Source organism: Dysidea avara, chromosome 5 (genome assembly GCF_963678975.1).
Source record: "Dysidea avara chromosome 5, odDysAvar1.4, whole genome shotgun sequence".
Classification (NCBI taxonomy): domain Eukaryota; kingdom Metazoa; phylum Porifera; class Demospongiae; order Dictyoceratida; family Dysideidae; genus Dysidea; species Dysidea avara.
In genome coordinates, this window is record NC_089276.1 from 3,447,619 (window position 1) to 3,468,632 (window position 21,014).

At 36.0% G+C, this 21,014-nt stretch overlaps 1 protein-coding gene across 2 annotated transcripts in view; it reads left to right on the top strand.

Moving 5' to 3' along the window:
- The window catches only part of LOC136255729 (uncharacterized), a 172,953-nt gene that overhangs the window by 146,113 nt on the left and 5,826 nt on the right, over positions 1 to 21,014 (top strand). For both annotated transcript variants that reach the window (XM_066048564.1, XM_066048565.1), the window contains 3 exons: positions 16,495 to 16,761; positions 20,457 to 20,648; positions 20,696 to 20,887. In XM_066048564.1, coding sequence (XP_065904636.1) covers positions 16,495 to 16,761; positions 20,457 to 20,648; positions 20,696 to 20,887 — 651 coding nt within the window. The remainder of the gene's footprint in view (positions 1 to 16,494; positions 16,762 to 20,456; positions 20,649 to 20,695; positions 20,888 to 21,014) is intronic.

Below are 21,014 nucleotides of genomic sequence, written 5' to 3' on the forward strand. Positions count from 1 at the left end.
TCATTTGAGAAAGTTTCAAGTTTTGGTAGCTTTAGCAGCTGTGTTTTTTAAGTGAGATGACCAAGATAGTTTATTATCTAATAAAATTCCAAGGTAGGAGTGTTGACTAGATGTTGTTAAATCGTAATCATTTAATTTATTATAATTGAATAGAATAGGTGATGAAAATCTGGTGAAGTGCATAATAGTACATTAAAACGTAGTTGCCACTTTATTGTCCAGGCAAATAGTTGGTCGAGATCAATTTGTAGTTGGATAGTATCTTCTTCAGTGGTAATAGTTCTGTAAAGTATGCAATCATCAGCGAACAGTTGTAATGGTGAACTTATGTTCTCTGTGATCTCATTATTGTATAAGAGAAACATCAAGGGACCAAGCACAGTTCCTTGAGGTACTCCACACTGAACGGATACCGAGTCAGATGAGGCATGATCTAATACTACTTGTTGAGATCTTTGGGTAAGCCAAGTACTAATCCAGCGACATATGTTATTAGTAATGCCGTCATATCTGAGTTTTACAAGAAGGCTCTGGTGTGGGACGCTGTGAAATGCTTTTGCAAATTCAAGAAGAATAACATCCGTTTGTTGGTGATGATCCATGAAATACGATAAGTCTTCTAACAGGGAAATGAGTTGAGTGACACTGGAGTGCTGAGACCTGAATCCATGTTGGTTTTCAATGAGTACATTGAAGGAGTTCAGATGTTGTATAATAGAATGATAAATAATGTGCTCCATGGTTTTGCAACATACAGATGTTAAAGATATACGATAGTTGGAAGCATGCGTTCAGTTTCCTTTTTTGAAAACAGGGCATGGGTCATTCCATACCAAATCAACCAAAAAATATCTGGACCTCTTCGGATTTTCATGAAATTTGGCATAGACATGGACTCTACTAAGAAACTTGCTCACACCAAAATTTGGCCCATTCCATTGATCTCCCTTTAAGGTACAACCACTCAAAGTTTATTAGAAAATATTACAGCAGCTTACACAGGTTTAATAAAATGGCCATAACTTTGTCAGTGATTTCCACAGAACCTTTCTGTTTAGATTTGTGGAATGCTTATTAAATTCTCTTTCAAGTGATATATAACTCATTATAATTACTCAAAGGAAAAGGTCAAACCACAAAAATGTGACTTTTTCCTTTGATCTTAATTATTTCAAAAACGGATATTTTAATTACTTTTACTTTTTGTTCAAATATTCTTCTAATAGCCTTCTTTCATGCCAGTAAGTTTGAAGCTGGGATGGCAAGTAGATTATGAGTTAAGGCTACATATGTAATTCTTATTGATGTTTACATGCTACAGGGGGTATAACTACGAACACTACTATAACAATACAAACTTTTAAATTCAATTATAGTATGGAATGATTGGAATCTCATACGAATGTGGTTACACATACAGTTGGAGGGATAGTACACAGGTATAATCACGAGATTAAACATAAGTATTAATACTCTCCATTGCTGAAGGCACACCAATATACCCATTTTATGGTTATCAATTCAGTTCTGATAACTGGTGAAAATACCGTCAAAAGTCCATAGCTAATAGAGATTTTGTACCATGTATTGGGAAGGTTGGTGTTTAAGTTTGGTGAAGAAAATAGTTTGACAAAATTGTGAAACTTCATAATAGGAGGGTTTTAATTTGGTAAAAGTAACCTAATTTCCGAACAATTTCTCCGCTAAGCTTTTCTGTTATTATTTTGTATAGTGTTTGTCCGACATGCATAGGCGTAGCAACCGGGGGGGCTGGAGCCCCCCTAATGATTTTTTATGTTTAGTGTGCAAAAAGATCGAAGTACTCTAATAGAATAGTCAGTTGCTGTTATAAAGCAGAGTCATTGTATAAAATTGTCGTCAGAATTGATATCAGAAGGCAAGATTTTCCTGTGGGGGCAAGCTCCCAGACCCCCCTAGAGGGGTTGTGTTCGCATGTTTATACCGTCCTTTACAACCACCTGGAAAAGAGCCCCCTATCAAAAAATATTTAGCTACGCCTATGACATGTATAATTTCTTTTACGGGATCTGTTTGTAATGTTTTTTGATGTAATAACTATACTTCATAAAGTCACAAGGAAAACTCCAGATAGGGAACAACACAGACTATAGCATAATAGCATTGCCTTGTCATCAGAGATACTATAGCAATTTAGGTGGTAGAGTATAGACTGTCTGTGGGATCAAGACCTCTATATATTTACTCTGTATATCGGCATGAATTTTCAAAAATGTATTGCACCAGTAACACTTAGACACTGGAAAACTTCATATATGGACATCAACATAGACAAAAGCATTATTGCATATTTCAAAACCAAAAGATAAATTTGTAAAAGAATATTTCATTGTCTGAAATTTGAGTATCAGTGGGTTACATTCATTGCTGGACATACGTACAAGAGTTCACCATCAGACACTGTATTCTGATTAATCTTTATTGACTGTACAACACCAGTGGTGGTACTATATATGTTCTGAATCAGCAATGAATGGAATCCATGCACTGATATAATAGAATACTTAACAACAAATCTTACCACTTCACACACTTTTTGTGTTGATTTTCATGAACTAGTGAACGAAATTTAGACCACTTACCTTAGATTATCATTTAAAATTGATAAAATTATAGAATTTTAGTCTGCATAGATTAAGCAGTATACGTATACACTATATACCCAATCAAATAAGCTATGATAAGTAACTTTTGTATGTACGATAATAATATATATATTTAGTGAAAAGAAGTTGGATCCCTATGCAAGTATGTAGTTTTTGATGCGTATTTAGCTTTTCACATAACTGCTTGCATAACTTATTCTAAAGCGGTAATCAAAACGCCCTGTAACTTTTTTGCTATACCATAGTTGAACACTAAATGTTGTAAGTGTACTGTAAGATATCTTAAACTGCCACTGACTTGATGTATTTTTCATGAAAATCAGGAGTTGTAGGTCAGTAATTTACACCTCATACTCAATTTGTCAAAATTCGAGAAATTGATTTACGTACATTATCAGTGTCCAATTGTGTGTAACTACTCCAAATTTCATGGTCACAGCACATTCTATTACTGAGTTACAAAATTTTAAATACATTACCAGATTTTGGAACAGTACACTAATCCCCTCTGGAGTTTTCTTTGCACTGGTACTTTCTTGTGATTTTATGAAATGTAGCTGTTATGTCAAAAAAACTTTGCATACAGATCTTACAAACAAATCATACATGTAAAAAATGTTATAAGAGAAGTTTGGCAGGGGAGTTGTTTGGCGAAGAAATGAAAACTAAAACCCTTTTTCCTTACCAAACTTACAGTACCATAAGATAATTTACCACCAAATCTCCCCAATATAATTATGGTATACAACCTCTATTATGGACTTTTGACGATATTTGCACCAGTTGTCATAACTGCATTGATATACGTAACATGGGGCCTCAGCAATGGAGAGTATTAATACTTCTGTTTAATGTTGTGATTATGCCTGTGTACTATGCCTCCAACTGTATGTGTAATACAACTTGACCACATTCTTATGAGATTCCAATCATTCCATACTATAATTGAATTTAAAAGTTTGTATTGTTATAGTAGTGTTCGTAGTTATACCCCCTGCAGCATGTAAACATCAATAAGAATTATGTATGTAGCCATAACTCATAATCTACTTGTCATCCCAACTTCAAACTTATTGGCATGAAAGAAGGCTATTAGAAGAATATTTGAACAAAAAATAAAAGCAATTAAAATATCCGTTTTTGAAATAATTAAGATCAAAGGAAAAAGTCACAGTTTTGTGGTTTGACCTTTTCCTTTAGGTAATTATAATGAATTATATATCACTTGAAAGAGAATTTACTAAGCATTCCACAAATCTAAACAGAAAGGTTCTGTGGAAATCACTGACAAAGTTATGGCCATTTTATTAAACCTGTGTAAGCTGCTGTAATATTTTCTAATAAACTTTGAGCGGTCATATCTTAAAGGGAGATCAATAGAATGGGTCAAATTTTGGTGTGAGAAAGTTTCTTAGTAGAGTCCATGTCTATGCCAAATTTCATGAAAATCCGAAGGGGTCCGGATTTTTTCTGGTTGATTGGTATGGAATGACCCACATACATTAGCCTTTAGCCAGTCAGATAGTAGCACACCTGTATCCAGGGATTGGGTAAAAATGACTTGTCATGTATGTAGGTGATATGTGATTGGAACAGTGTTTTAAGATAAGATATTGTCTCGGCCACTAGCCTTGTTGATATCTAGTACAGATAGTTAGTGTTGCATTCCAGTAACCGAAAAAGTTATGTTAGGCATTCCAGGTAGTGAATTATTACTTTGGTTCATAATGGGAATATTAGACAAATTTTCCTTGGTGAGTACTTACTCAAAGTGCTTGTTCAAGACATTGGCCTTTTCTTTTGAATCAGAAATAGGTAGTCCATTCATTACCAATGTGGAAATGTTATGATTATCTTTTCGTTTGGCTCTAATATATTTCCAAAATTGTCTGCAGTTTCCACTAAATGAGCCATCGAATAATTTGCTGAAATAATTATAATGTGCTATTTTCAGCATACTGTTTATGGAGTTTTTCATCTTTCGATAAGCATTCCAATCTTTACTAAAGTTTCTTTTTCTCGCTCTGTTATATACTCTTTTACACTTTCTCATGTTCTTCTTAATTTATTTATTTATCCAAGACTAGCTGGTACGGGAACATATAGTTTTGTGTGGGACATTTTGAGACAGTAACTGTAATTGCATTCTTCAGGTCAGACCAGTTTTGTTCAACAGATCTAGAGTAAGGATCACTTTCTAAAAATGATGTTTGAAAATTGGACAAATCACCTTTGATGCTTTCAAGGTTGGCTTTATCATACAGTACGATAGTAACTGTATAGTAGGGACCACAAAGGAGTAGGTGTGGCCCACGGAATAATATCACCCAAAAAACATCCTCAATTTTCCCTGACGACGATGAGGCAGTATTGGTTAGGTAACACTAAGCCCAAAAAAGCTTTCAGATCGACCCGAAACGCTTTCAACAAGTTGCTACGAAATTATAAAAATAATTTATTTAACAGAATTTTCTACTGACTGAGTAAGTAACTAACTGACTGATGCCTTCAGGCAAGTGTAACACGATAACGGCTAAGGCTACGGGCTTGATTTTTTCACTGTTCGATGTCGCTTCGGCCCGACTGGTGCCTTTTGGCATACTGCAGTACGTACAGTGCATTCTTCATGGACTTACCAGTGTCCTCCTTTGTGTCCCATGCATCTTTGCTGACAGCGAAAAGTGTCGATTTGGTGGTAGCACCCCCTCGTAACGGAAATCGTCCGTATTTTTCGTAGTGGCTATTTTGATTGCAGAGGTGCTTTTCGAACAGTTCTTGATTCGTACTGCTGTGTAACCGGTTGAACATAGCAGACAATGAAGCGTAATCAGTGGATACTTCACTTTTCAGACGATAATAGATATTGGGGTGCACGGCACCATTTCTTTCGGTGTGTGTGGATTGCAGAGGTGCTATTCTTGATCCGAAATGCTGTGTAACAGGTTGAACATAGCTGACAATGAAGCGTAATGAATACTTCACTTTTCAGACAATAATTAATATAGCTGGGGCACACAGTGACATTCAGATGCGGTATGCGTGGGTTCACCAGTCATAATAATTATTTACAAAAAAAAGTTTACAAACAAGTACACAGAAAAATTTGTATTTTCGACTAGAGTAGGGACCATAGCACATCAATAAAAAGTACTGAAACAAGCTGGAGTAGTGCACGATATTGAATCACAGTAAAGCAATAAGAAGTGTTATATCCCTGCTGTGCATTTACATTATGGTATCTTGAGCACAGTAGGGATATAACACTTCTTATTGTTTTACTGTGATTTAATATCGTGCACTATACTCAAACTTGTTTCAGTACTGTTTATCGATGTGCTATGGTTCCTGCTCTAGTTGAAAATTCCAAATTTTTCTGTGTACTTGTGATATAGATATTGTGCTCTAATTTATTATAAATGGTTTTACTTTTCATATCAACACAGAAGACAACAGCTTCATGATCTGACACTCTAGGATAATACTTAGGTCTGAGATATTAAAGTAATTAAAGAAGACAAGGTCAAGTATACTTTCTGTCTAGTGGGGGATTTAACAAATTGTTCTATAAACCAACATCATTGACTACATCCAGAAATAAGTTATTAAATTCATTGCCATAAGTACAGTAGGATACAAACTAAGTTGGCCACTACCATCGCACCAGCTAATGCTTGGAAAATTAAAATCACCTGTGAGTATAATATTCGGAAGTTCATTTGTTTGATTTATAAGACTGTTTAGCGATGTCTGTAAGTATAATATAGGCTCAATAAAGGGGGATGGGGGCCGATAAATGAGCAAATGTATATAGGGTTCCTTTTAGCTAGAGTTAATGCCTTTCGCCCACCTTGCCTAGAACATCCTAGCTTGAGACACCAGATGGTTGATGGTCACTAGGCTTGAGTCTATTATGCTCCAAAATTTGCCTATTATGCTTGTTTTTACGCTTTTTAGAAATGCATTATGCTTTTATTTCGTGTGTTTTTTCTTTGTACAGAAAAGTTCTTCATATGATAGAATGTAAATTGAGAAATGTCAATTCAACTGCAACATACAAATAATAGCAATAACTTGAAATTGGGATGTGCTACAGAGTTGGTAGGCATATTAGAGCAGGGGTGCATATCTATAGTACCACAAAAGCTATAAGGATTTTCTTGTCTAATATCTTTGTAGCTTTGTATATATGCAAATATGTAGAAAACATTATGCATGGTTTCTGATTGATCTTCTGAGTTGTAGCAATTGGTATTCAAAGGACAGCAACTGCTCAGTATAATGTGTGACTTGCATTTGCAGCACCATGCCAAGTACATATTAGCCTCCTGGGGACAAACACTTAGATGGTTCTCATTCTCTCTACATGCGATGACTGTTCTATTAGAGTGTTTGACTGACTGTTCTATTAGAGAATCTTGATCATTTTGAAATATTTTCCTGGTTTGATATTTATCCCAGTCTCATTGCAGACCTGTAGAGATTTCACTATTTTCAATGTCCAGACATTCACTAGCTATACTGACTCACCACTAACTTTACTATCACCAGAGCTTCTATTGTATATTCTTCCAATCGAACTTCCAATAATCATAATCATCATATCACATTTTATTCAAAATCAGATGATGAGATGCTTTATATAATACCAAATACATTGATTGAAGCTCAGCTAAACTGCTTTGCCATGCCTTGGTACTAGTTGGCACGTCACTACATTTGTCCTATAAAACTCAAATCCACAATGAAAGCATTCATTCCGTCGAGTGAAAACTTGTAGTAGCAAAGACTGTAGTGCAGTTTTCTACTCGTTGTCAATAATCATTTCACCATCCAAAACAGGTTAGCCATTGAATTTGTGACTGTTATAGCAGAAGTTATACTTAGTGTGGTGGAAATTTTCCCATTATGCTCCATTATGTCAGCATTTATGCTTTATGCTTTTCATCTCCTATTATGCCTGGCATAATTGACGCACGCCTAATGGTCACCCCCAATCATTGATTGTGGTGATAGTGGTAAGTGCACAGGGCCCTGCCACCTGGCTTACTAAATAGAACAGAGCCACTGAACTACATACACTACTAAAAGTTTAGCCTCTGGGAGGAAAATTAGGCATAAACTTGGGTGAATGGCCTATGGGGAAGGTGGCATCCTGAGGAACCACTACCTGGTTGCTTGGTATGGAGGTTAAAGGTCAAACCATAGAACTCATGTTTTCTAACTTGAGGCGCTGGTGCATGTCCACTTGGTGAGACAATAATTCACCTACTTCATGCAGAAGAAAACACTGCGACACATGCTAGCGTAGTGCAAATGTGTACAGTAAAACATGCATAAACACATAGACCATGAAACACTCACACACTGAAAATACACAAACGAGTAAGCAAAATGCTGGAACCAGCGTTGGATAATCAGGAGCTGTTTGTGTACGAATTGATAATCAAGAGGCATGTATTTCTGGCGGAGGCTTATAGTTGGAGGCCAAAAACGCTGCTGGTGGCCCCAGTTTATAGAGATTGAAGGTTGCAAATCACGGAACTCGTCATGTCTTGGTGAGGCAAAGGTGGAGTACTGTGAGGTTGTACCTGGTAATGTGGATGAGTCAGGACTAATAGGAGGGTCGAGGTCACTTCTGTGAAGAACAGCGAGGAATAATGGAGGAGGTACTGTGGCTTCCTGGCTTGTTTCTTGGCAACACGTCTTATGGCCTAAGTCTTGAGAGCTTTTCGTAAGCCACAACTCATAGTTTAAAAGAATAAATTATGAAAGTACACATGCATTTAAATTCTGACTAATGTGCACTCGTGACTATTAGATTGATAATTGAATGGAGGGCGTCCGCACAGTTCGCTTCCATCGTTTAAATTCTTTAATAAACTCCATTTATTTTTGCTCAGACAATTTCTACGTTTACATCAAGTTCAGGCTGTTCAGTTACATTTAGACCTTCTTTTAATACACAAGAATACTCCTCCACCTCCTTCTACAGTATCTTTTCTAAAAACGGTTAGATTACTAGGGAAAACGTCAGCAGTGTAGCATTGACCATCAATATGTGATTCACAGCCACAAATAATGTCAGGATTGATTTCATCCACCAAAAAGTTTGCTCTTTTCTCAGAACTACAAAAGCTACAACAATGTAAACTTAGGATTTTGATTTTGTTGAGGTTAGAAATAGAAGAATTACAGCAAGATCATCAGGAACAATTTGAAGCTGAAGCCAGAGTAGGATTATTAATATCAGACTCCTTACTTACCACATGGGAATACCTAACGATGACGTTGCCATTTCGGCCCACTATTTGTTTTGTGGGCCAAGTTCTCCTACCAAGGCAGAGTACTTTATCAACTTCCACACTGAGGTTAAAAACTGATAGACAAAGAGAAGTAAGAATGATTTTTTATCAGCTGATTAGTCAGCCCCTTCTGGCTAGTTATACATTATTGAGTTGTTCTTACGACAATTTTGATCAGAGATCTCATCAATAACACTCAATGCAGCTAAAGTAGATTGGGTAATAGGTGCTGAACTTTGAGCAATAGAAGATGCCGTAGACTTGATTTCTTGTTGCAAGTTTTAGAACACAGGTCCTTTCGATGGTGCTCTAATCTATACAGTGTTGTCAAGGTTCAGTTCATCATTGGTCAGCAATTATGCAAATCAACAGCACCGACTGGTACTAATTGCATACAATCCAAATACATGCAACCCTATAGTAGCCAACCAGCAGCCATTTCTGGATGGATAGCACATAGGTCAGACTATCACTATTTGCTTAGAGTCTGGTTTGCAGTTGCCTAATGTCCATTAACATAATTGCTTTACTGCTATCTACTCCTGCTGTGGATGCCACCAGTGCTGTTAATCCTTTTCTGGCAGTTGTCAAATAATAATGATAATTAGTAAAAAAATTTAAATAACAAATAAAATAAAAAACAAGTTAATACAGCTAGCTGCTTTGCATCATCTCGTTTCGGTTGGACACCTGGTGTTATGTCCCACTTGGCTGAGACGTTCATCAGAATTCACTACACATTCGGGTGACTGATTAATGATTGTAGAAGAGAACAATTTATAGTATACAATTTCAAATAATGCATGTTATATTATGTAATAAAACAACTGTGATACTGAGGAAGCACCAAAAATATACAGCATGATAAAAATAGAGTAAGTATTAAGTTATTGTGAATAAAACAGTCAAATCATTATCCTTTTAAAGTTCATTCACTCATTGTCTTGCAATAATGGCTGCTTGTCTCATTGGCGATCTCTTAGTTTCCTTAATGTACCAGCACGTTGTACAGAACCTTCTCTATTACCTTGAAAGTACCTTTGTCCAATTGATCAGTTATTTCTAGTGGATATGAATGATTGATTGCGCTTGTAATGCATCTGATTCACCATTAGGTAAGGGGTCATCCATTATTTTCAGCCTTTACGCAACAGTACAAAGAGTACGCTAGGGGGGAAGGGGTTAAATCACACGTACGCTTATAAAATGATGAATAATCATTGTGTATATACTGTACATAGTATCAACATTTTTACAGTATGCTTTGTGAAGGAGGGAGGGGACTAGAAAAAAGAGTACTCTTTGTACGCTTGCATAAAGACTGAAAATTATGGATGCTCCCTAAGTAAACTTCAGCTGCACGAACATTCCCATCTATACCATTATATAAACTTTCAATTCTTCTAATCTTCCACACGTCTCTAGGAATATTGTCTTTCTTAATCAGAGCTAATTGACGTAGCTACTCTAGGATGAGTATGGACTTGATCTTTAGCAAACTATTATGATGCTGTTTCACGTAAACTGGTTAAGTAATCATTTCTCCACGTGTTCCAAGATGTGTTCAGCTGCATTTGATCCCTTTTCCAGCTATCCAGTAAAGCTTGTCACAGAGTCATCTGAAGGGCAGTAATCCACTTGAGAATCCATCAAAATGTAAGATATATCAAATTACTATTCAAGAAATGAGCCAGAGTCAACATAAAGCTGAAATTCAACATAAAGCTGGAATTCAACATAGAGCCGTAAGTCAACAGTCTTGTGTTAACAGCTGCCTCTACTTCAGTTAGAATGCCCGCAAACTGGTCAAGTGTTAGTCTCCTTGCTCCAGTTCCCTTTTGAAGACATCTCTTCACCAGTTCTTTATCAAGGGTGAGCACTGTTTGTCAACAACGTTCTTTACCAGCTTAAATTGGGCAGCATAATCGGATATGATCAACTCAGGTAGCCATAAATCTTGTCAAGCAATGAAGAAAATGTTCAGTAGAGAGTCTTCGTACCCACTCAAGGTGTACAGCGCACACAGCAAAACATGTAAATAATCATATCCAAATTTTGTGGTGGTTTTATCTTCTTTGACAAACACAAGGCCCAGGTAGTCTAATCCAGTAAACTGAAATGGAAAAGTTTCAGATACCCTTTGCCTGAGCCAAGGAGTCATTTGGGCAAGGCAAATGGTGGTACCTCATGACGTCAGCAAACAAGACAACAAGAAATACAAGCTCTAAACCTCAACTCTTCCCTGAGGCAACCAGTATTCCTGTCATAGACTCGCCAGGGTGTGAGAAATACCAGAATGGATTATCCTTTTGTGAATTTCTTGGATCATCAATCCAGTAAAGTATTCATGTCGAGGTATACTTTACATCTTCAGTCAGTTCATCATTTATGACATCTTAAAATTCTATATATGTCTGACTCTAAACCAAGTTGCTTCTACAGTCCGTTCCTCTGTTTGGTAATCACAGCACAAAATAGATTGGCAAACCTATTGTGTTGCGCAACATAAACCCAGAGCAATTTGGCAGACACTAAGTCTTGAAAGTGAATGCTCCCTTCGTCCTTTAAATTATCAATATCTGTTGTCATTCACAAATTCTCTTCTTCGATTCATTGGTATACCTACTCGAAACTCTTGCCTTAATAAATTTCAAGCAAGGTGCTGTGACCTTTAACAGCCTTCTCAAGTAGGAATATTTCCTTTCATCAATAGTGCATGCCGATAGGGATCCATAATCTTCATTTTCTTGAACAATATTGCTACTCTCAAAGATTACATCAGATCCACTCTTTGCCTGACTTACATCTGTTCAAGTTCTTCTGAAGTAACATCAGGTAAGTTCCAACTAGGCCAACAATGTTCATCAAGTTTTAGTCAAGTAGGGCCATGACACCAATGATCTGACTTCTTCAACTTTGAAACAGTAAGGCCTCTTGTAGCAGATCTGCAGGATTATTTTCAGAAGGAACATAGCCAAAACTAACAAGATGGTAAAGCAAAGGACATTTTTGATTGCTGCTTTAGAGTAAGTTATGCAAGCAATTATGTGAAAAGCTAAATATGCATCAACTACCACATGCTCTTATAGGGGTCCAAATTTTTCACTAAACAGAATACATAATATGTAGAAAAGTTAGCTTATTTGATTGGGTATTTATAGTTATATTGCAGAACCTCTACGGATGCGCAGTCTAAAATTTTATATTTTTAAAATTATTTTTATCTATGTGGCCTAAACTTCATTCAATAGTTCATGAAAAGCAACACAAAAAGTGTGTGAAGTGGTAAGGATTTGCTATAGTGAAGTTGAAAATAAAGTATTCTTTTAGTTTGTGCCATGGTGCACCAAGCAACATATTATTAGCACTGCCTTGCCATCACAGATCTTGGGTGGCACAGTATAGACTGTCTGTGAAATTAAACTCTCTATTATTATATTTAGTCTGTATATGAATGCCAAAAAATATTTACTTACCATTGAAAAAACTATAGGGACATCGACATAGACAAAAATGGCATTGCATATACGTATTTTAGAACCAAAGAATAAACTTATAAAAGAGCATTTTTATGTAGCATTCTTAGTATATCAGTGCATGGATTCCATTCATTGCTGGACATACATAGTACATACCATAGGTGTAGTACAGTCAATAAGGATTAATCAGAATACAAGCAGTGTCTAGTGATGAAATACTGCACATGTATGTCCAGCAATGAATGTAACCCACTGATATACTAAGAATGTTTCAGTTTCAGACAATGAATTATTCTGTTACAAATTTATTTTTATTCAATAATGATTTTGTCTTTGTTGATGTTCATACTTGAAGTTTTCCAATGGTGCAGTTACTGGTGCAATATATTTTGGAAACTGTTAATGTACAGAGTAAATATATAGAGGTTTTGATCTCACAGGCAATCTATACTGTATCACCTACCTGTAAATTGCTATAATATCTGTGATGGCAAGGCAATACTAATAATATTTCTGTGTTGTTCCACTTTGAAGTTTTCATTGCACTGGCACAATTTTGTGATTTTATGAAGTATAGCTGTTACATCAAATAATGTCACATGCAGATTCTATGTAAGAAATTATACTTGTCACACAAGCACTACAGAAGAATAACAGAAACGTTTAGTAGAGAAATTGTTTGGCAAATTTGGTGAATCAGAACGATTTACCAAATTAAAACCCTCCTATTAGAAGTTTCACAATTTTATCTAACTTTTTCCTCACCAAACTTACAGTACCATAAGATAATTTGCCACTAAACCTTCCCATTGTATGGTATGAAATCTCTATTGTGGACTTTAGATGATATTTTCATCATCTATCATAACTGCATTGATATACATAACATGAGGATATTGGTGTGTCTTCAGCAATGGAGAGTATTGATACTTTTGTTTAATCTCGTCATGATACCTGTGTTCTATGCCTCCAACTGTTTGTGTGTTACAACTTGACCACATGCATTCTGACAAGATTCCATACTATAATTTAATTTAAAAGTTTGTATTGTTATAGTAGTGTTCATAGTTATACCCCCCTGTAGCATGTAAACATCAACAAAAATTACATATGTAACCATATCCAGGGGCAGATCCAGGAGCTGGCAAGGGGAGGGGCACAAACAGGGTAAGTTGTAGGTGGTTGGGGAAAGCCAGATTGTCTAGTTCAGTGCTGAATTTTTGAAGCAACAAACAACCACCTCTTAGTAGTGTCTCACTGTTGAATTTTGCCATTTTTGCCTTTTCGGATGGTTGTGAAATCTTAAAAGCTATTTAAAAGGCTCTGATTATCTTAACAACAGCAACATGATAATTAATTTTAGAGGCGCTTAGTATGCAGAAGGTGCTGGGTGACAAATTCACAGCTAGTTTGACTGGTCTGCTTTGGTTTCAGGTGAATTTGTAATAAATGCTACTAAAATGTGCATATTTTCATGAGTTAATAAACCGATCTTGGCCTGACACAAAATTTAGCTATTTTAATCAGAAGCATGACTGCATGGCTCCTCCACAAGGTGGGGGGAGGGGGGGGGGGGGGATTTGTTCCAAATGCCCCATGCTGGATCCGCCATTGATAAGTTATGATCTACTTTCCATCCCAACTTCAAACTTACTGCCATGAAAGAAGGGTGTTAGAAGGATATTTGAACAAAAAATGAAAGCAATCCAAAACTAAGATCAAAGGAAAAGGTCACATTTTGTGGTTTGACCTTTCCTTTGAGTAATTGTAATGAATTATATATCACTTGAAAGAGAAGTTAATAAACATTCCGAAAATCTAAACAGAAAGGCAATCACTGACAAAAGTTATGACCACACTGTAATATTTTCTAATAAACTTGAGTGGTCGTATCTTGAAGGAAGATCAATAGAATGGACTAAATTTTGGTGTGAGAAAATTTCTTAGTAAAGTCCATGTCGATAAATTTCATGAAAATAAGAGTTGAGATTTTTTTTTGTTGATTTGGTTTGTAAAGTGAGTAGCTATAGTTTTGTTTACAGAGTGTATAACAGCTGGAGGCATGTTGATTCCAGTTGGTACAGTAGTACATACGGTACCGCCCAAGCGCAACATCGCAGTCGCTCGCACACGCAACTTTGCTTGAGATTTTAAAAATCGCTAATTAAGGGGCATGACAACTGTTTCGCTCACAAGACAACATGGCAGCTGTTTTGTTCACAAGAATCACAAGCAAAACAGTTGCCACGCCCCTTAATTAGCTATTTTTAAAATCTCGAGCAAAGTTGCATGTGCGAGCGAGTGTGACGTTGCGCTTGGGTGGTACGGTAGTTGCTTCAAAGCTTACTAGTTAGGGTAGTGTAAAGAGGTACATAGTTGTCAGGGAGTACTTTTTCAACTTCCCAATATCTTCCTTACCTGTATTGGCTGTTCCAATTCAGCAACTGCATGGTCATGGTTTAACTGGAGCTGCCAAAGATAACCTCCAATTCTGAACTAATTGTAAAGCTATACAAATCAAACAAAGCACTTGGTCAGCTAGATATATTTGTAATGTTCAAGTTTAATGTCATCATCTTCACCAGACAGATGCTGTGTCTTGTTCTACCCAAATAAAATGTTTTTGGCCCTGTGTTAATTGGTTAGTTTAAGGAATTAACTGTCGTGAACTACCACCTCTGCAGATAAGAGATATACACTTAGTTCTAGTGATGTGAATCCACTCTACCTCAAAGTTGGCTGTATAACAAGCTGCCCACAACAATCAATTGCAGTATAAAGTAGCCTCTTTGGCCAGCAAACACTTTATTTGTGACACTGTAGAAATTGTATTAAACTTGCGGATGCTCTGTGATTTGTATTAGCTAATTTTCTCTGGTTCCTCTCATTATATACTTGAAGCCAGGGTGTATATGTCTAATGAAAAGGTTTGTGCCAACCCTGGAGCATTCCTATAGGTAAACCTTTATAGTTAAAATGTTATGTGACAAACAGAATTAAGGTGGTCTCAGAAGTAGGAAGAAAGCCCAAGCTGGAATAGTGCTGCCATAGCTTGCTCTTGTTCATTATAATATTCAAGAACAATACAAGAGATTGGAAAAAGACAGATCCTAATGTTACATAATTAATACGCTAGCAAAATAATCAGTGTTTTAATATCCTAAAGCATTTTGGCACCCTTAAGTCTCCTGTACCACCATAACAGCATTTCCTAGATCTCCCTATGGAATTTTGATATGGAGTATTTGGTACAGGGAATCCAGCAATGTGCTCAGAGTTCCTCCTGGCATCACACAGTACTTGGAACACTGAAATAACCAGGATATTTGCCATGGAGTGTGATAACTGTAAAGCTAATTTCCTTATAGTAAGTGACAATGTGAGAAGAGGCAGTCAAGATGTTCTAATAAAACAGTTAAAATACGGACTGCAAAACTTTTGCTAGGAGTACATGTTCATTCAGGTTAAAAGTACAGCACAAGATGTTTTGTTTTACAAAGATTGTGTGCTACTGTTTTTACTAAATGGACTCATAAGCTATAACTTTGATATTAAAAGCTAAACCCAGCAGGTCAAATACATAATTCAAATAGGTACAGTACATAGTATATACCCTTCTCAATAAGTGCATGAAGTAGCTACTATGAAGTATCACAAAACACTGGGTTTTATGTAAGAGTTTAATAATGTACAAAAATGTATGGACAGTCCAACCATAGAAGAAAGGAGAAAACAAGTTCAGTTGTGATGTATATATATACACCCACTTTAAAGTACAGTACAAAAGAAAGTTAGAGTATTTAGAAAACATTTAGAAGCAAAGAAAGTATTAGTAAGATGCAGTATGACTATTACATTAATGGTAACCTGTATAGTTGCATGGTGACCTTCATTAGACGTTTTCCATGAGTCGTTCCCATTCCTGCTTTCCATTCCTGTCCCATTTTCCTTGAATTCTACTTACCCCTGTCTGAGTTGGGTTGTTTTTGTAACATTCCTTACATAACCGTACTGTATTTACCCAAGTGTACTGCTATTATCCATGTAACTGTACTGTATTTGCCCCAGGTCTACCAGAGGTGAATGTGACACTACTTGAGAGTCAGTTTGTAAACGTGACACACAATGTCACATTCAATACCACTGTGAGGGGTGTGGGAGTGGAGAACTTCACATACCAGTGGAGACACAATGGAACAAACATCACTGATGAGATTAATGATACTCTCATCATCACTAATGTGATGACAAGTGATACTGGAGATTATGAATGTGTAGTTACTAATGAGTATGGAGATAGTGCTACATCTAATGTAGTTGTGGTAACAGTTATAAGTGAGTTATATATTTGGCTATACATGCTGATCAGTGTAATTATTAGTTTTGTACAATGTACAATTACAAGCATTTACTGGGTGCTTCATCTTAAAACTCCATAAATGTACAGTGCAAAGTAATACGTATGTTGTACTTTGTGTGGGACGTCAAAGTGCTGGTGAGTATTGTATTTTCCATACAGTATCAATTATCCACATAACTGAACTTTACTGTACATGTCATACAGTACAGTTATGCAGAGAATGTGTATAGATTGAATTTTACAGCACAATGTTTCTTTGGGCATTATTTGGATCCTTTCACTAAAACACTGTAATAGAGCAGTCAAAAATGTTTTGCTGATTATCCCGCCAGGGCCCCACATTGATAGCCTGTGAATTGATTGGCTATAGTTGTCATAGATTAGGTACATAAACTAGCTAAGTCATCAACATTGAAAGTTAGCAACTCCATTGAAACCATTTTTTTTAAATATTGAAATATTAAATTAATAATGATATGAAAACTGAGATTCACAAATTACTGTTGGGAGTATGCATGCATCAATGGTATGCTTGTCAAGCTTGAGTAGCTCCAAGAGGAGTCCCTATGACTACTCATATAGTCTTTAGTCTCCTAATTGGAGCCATGCACCTACACATACTTCAACTACCACATGCCCATCATGCTATAATGGTTTAAATTTTATGGTTTCAAGGGAGTAGCTAACTGTCAATGTTAGCTAGTCTATATACCTAAGCTATAGCCCATCAATTCACAAGTCATCAATGTGGGTCTCTGGTGGGATAAGTAGTAAAACATTTTTTGACTGCTCTATTAGAGTATTTTACTATAGGTGACTGCTCTATTAGAGTGTTTCAATCATTTTAGCGGAATAATCCAATAATGCTGCAAAGAAGCGTTGTGCTGTAAAATCCAACCTATATAATGGTGTGATGACCTTTATCAGTCATTTTCCACTGGTTGTTCCCGTTCCCATCCCATTCCCGTTTTCCTAGAATTCTACTTACCCCAGACAGCATGACTGATCATGTATGCCCTCAAGTCCTTCTAAGCACAGTCATGGGTAATACTTTAAGTGTTATATTGTAATTCCTGGTTGTCTTGCAGAGAGGGTTCATTTTGAGTGCCTGAACCATCTAAATTTTCAGTGATCAGACTATCAGTAAGTGTTCAGTAATCAATTTCTAGTTATAGAACTAACTGGTAGGATTAGTTTGGCTAGTTGTAGCAATTTAAAATGTCAGCAACAGTTACAATGGATGCATCATATACTTAGCTTACCTTCATCCTCCATTAATTGTGTCCCATTTCTTTCTCTGCTACAGTCAGTGTAGGTGTTGATTTATTGGTATAATGCATAATGACAATCATTTTTTTATAATGGATACCTCCATAGTAGCAGGATTTATTACAGAGGTGTTTCTTACTCTGTCCTTTGTTTGTAGAGCTGTGTAGGTAACAGGCAAAACATAGCTAAAACAAAGTGGAGTGGCCACTTCGTCTTCAGTTATTAATAGTCAGGACACCATATTTTGGAAAACCATGCAATTGGGCACATGCAAAATTTGTGGGAATACTCAACAGAAAATTTCTGAGATTTTTTTTTTAATTAGTTTTTTGTGCATTTGGATAAAGCAACTATTAAGCCTTCTTGCTGTGAAATTTCACACCCATAGCTTCTTTTTCTAGGAGATATACTCAATTATATCAGGCCATGTAGTAGTTTCACAATGCGTGGGACAGCAATTAACTTACAAATTGGGTGATCCGTTCATTCCTAAAACCAAACATTCTCTTGTCTTTAGACAATAATACAAGTGATGTAATTGAGGAAAAGCACTAAGAACACATGATTTAAGCTCTCAAGGATCTCTTTTTGTCCATTTTTTAGATTGTAAGAATGAAAATGTTTGTCAATAAAGTGATTTGCCATAACTTGTCATACAATACTATAAACTGATATTGAAAAGTTAGCTTGTTATGTATTAGACAGTAAATTGGTCATATCTTTGGAATGCTTCATGTATCATCACAAAATTTTAACACAAGGTAGATAACCACTCGGTGCTTTATTTTAGCTATAAAAGAGAAATTTGACCAATGTGCCAAAATGTATGATTTTCCAAAATAGGGTCAGGTTTGATTTGTAACCCTATTTTGGAAAACCATACATTTTGACACATTGGTCAAATTTCTTTTTTATAGCTAAAATGAAGCACTGATTGGTTATCTACCTTGTGTTAAAATTTTGTGATGATACAGTGTACTCTACACTGAAGCATTCCAAAGGTATGGCTAATTTACTGGTCAGGCTACAGTAACTTTTCAATATCAGTTTATAGTACTGCATAGTGATCAGGTATGACGACAAATTGATGACAAATCACTTTGTTGACAAAGATTTCCATTCTTACAATCTAAAATGGATAAGAAGAGATCCTTGAGAGTTTAATCATGTGTTCTTAGTTCATGCTTTTCCTCAATTAAATCACTTGTATTATTGTCTTAAGACAAGAGATTGTTTGGTTTTAGGAATGAACAAATCACCCAATTTTTAAGTTAATTGCTGTCCCACGCATTGTGAAACTACTAATGGTCTAATATAATTGAGTATATCTCCTAGAAGAAAGTAGCTGTGGGTGTGAAATTTCACAGCAAGAAGGCTTAATAGTTGCTTTATCAATGCGTACAAAAAAAATTAATTTGAAAAAAAAAATGTCTGAAATTTTCAATTGAGTATATATTCCCACAGATTTTGCATGTAGACAATTGTCTGGTTTTCCAAAATATTTATGATGATGCCATTCCATTCTTTGATGTGGTATTGCAGTTCTGATCAAAGTAATAATAAAAGTTAACGCCATTAATCAGTACATGCACTGCTAAATAAAAATTAAACCACTAAAAGTGCTTCTTAACCGTTTTATGCTTTGTTTATTATAGCATTTCTTATACAAATTCTATAGACATCATCTCAAAAATGTCTTTTTTATATGCATATGTGAGGATTACCCTTTAGGAGTCCATTATTACCAGCAGTTACACTGTTTTTTTAATTGTTTGATACCCATAGAGCCCATTCAGAAAGGCTTTCATAATGTCCTCATAAATCCACTTCACTCGTATTTCAAACCAGCACAAAATACCCACCTTAAAGCAAAGTTTACCTGCCTAGAAACTAAACACAATTGCATTCATTTCTTGCACGCAGGCTGCCTTTAGCATTCAAATTTTGTTTATGTAGGTGCAGACTGCGGAAAGCCAAACAAATACATGCGTACATGCATACACAGAGAATTCCAGGTGTACACCCATAGCTGGCTGTGGGCGAAATCCTAGGAATTTAAGTTGAAGTAGCAGTCATACAGGACATTTTATCTCTACTTCTGTCATAGCTATAGTATAAACTAGCCAGGAGCTGGCAAGGGGAGAGAGATAAGCTAGAAATAAGTCATCCTGTAAATTGTTAAACGACATTTCAAGTTACCCTGTAGAGATACTATTTGATATGCTCTGCTGTTCTACTATAAGGCAGCAATTCAAATGTGTTCTGTTTTACTTTTTTCCTTACAAATCAATTAGACAATGAGTGGTGAGGTAGTTAAAAAGCAATATCTGACTTAGATAAACAGGCCGACTATAATTTGCTACATTTGTTGTGCATAATTTATAGTACTTCATTTTGCTAGTTCCCTGTATGGCACTTGATGATCCAAGTAATGGAATGATCACTTGTATGCTGGGAGCTGATGGAATTCCTAGTGCTGGAGATAATTGTACACTTACATGTAACAATGGGTATGAGATACGGATTGGTGATTCCATGAGGACTTGTCTGAGTACTGGAATATGGAGTGGTAGTGATGCTATGTGTACAAGAGGTAACCTACAAATATTTGCATACTTGTTAACTAATAAGCTTTTTCAGTTATGTGTCCAGCACTCAATCGTCCCAATAATGGAACAATCAATTGTTCACCACTGGGAGATGATGGAGTTCCTTCCTATGAAGACACTTGTAATTTCACATGTAACACTAGTTATGAGCTAACTGGTAGTGACACTAGGACCTGTCAGAGTGATAGAACTTGGAGTGATGATCTAACCTTGTGCACAAGTGGTATGTACGTTCCCTATGTACCATTTATTGACATTTTATAAATTATTAGTATTTTACTTCTTTGTCAAACTCCAGTCATAAAGTTGGCTATTCGTTGCATATCAACAAAGTGGATAAAGCCTGGCAA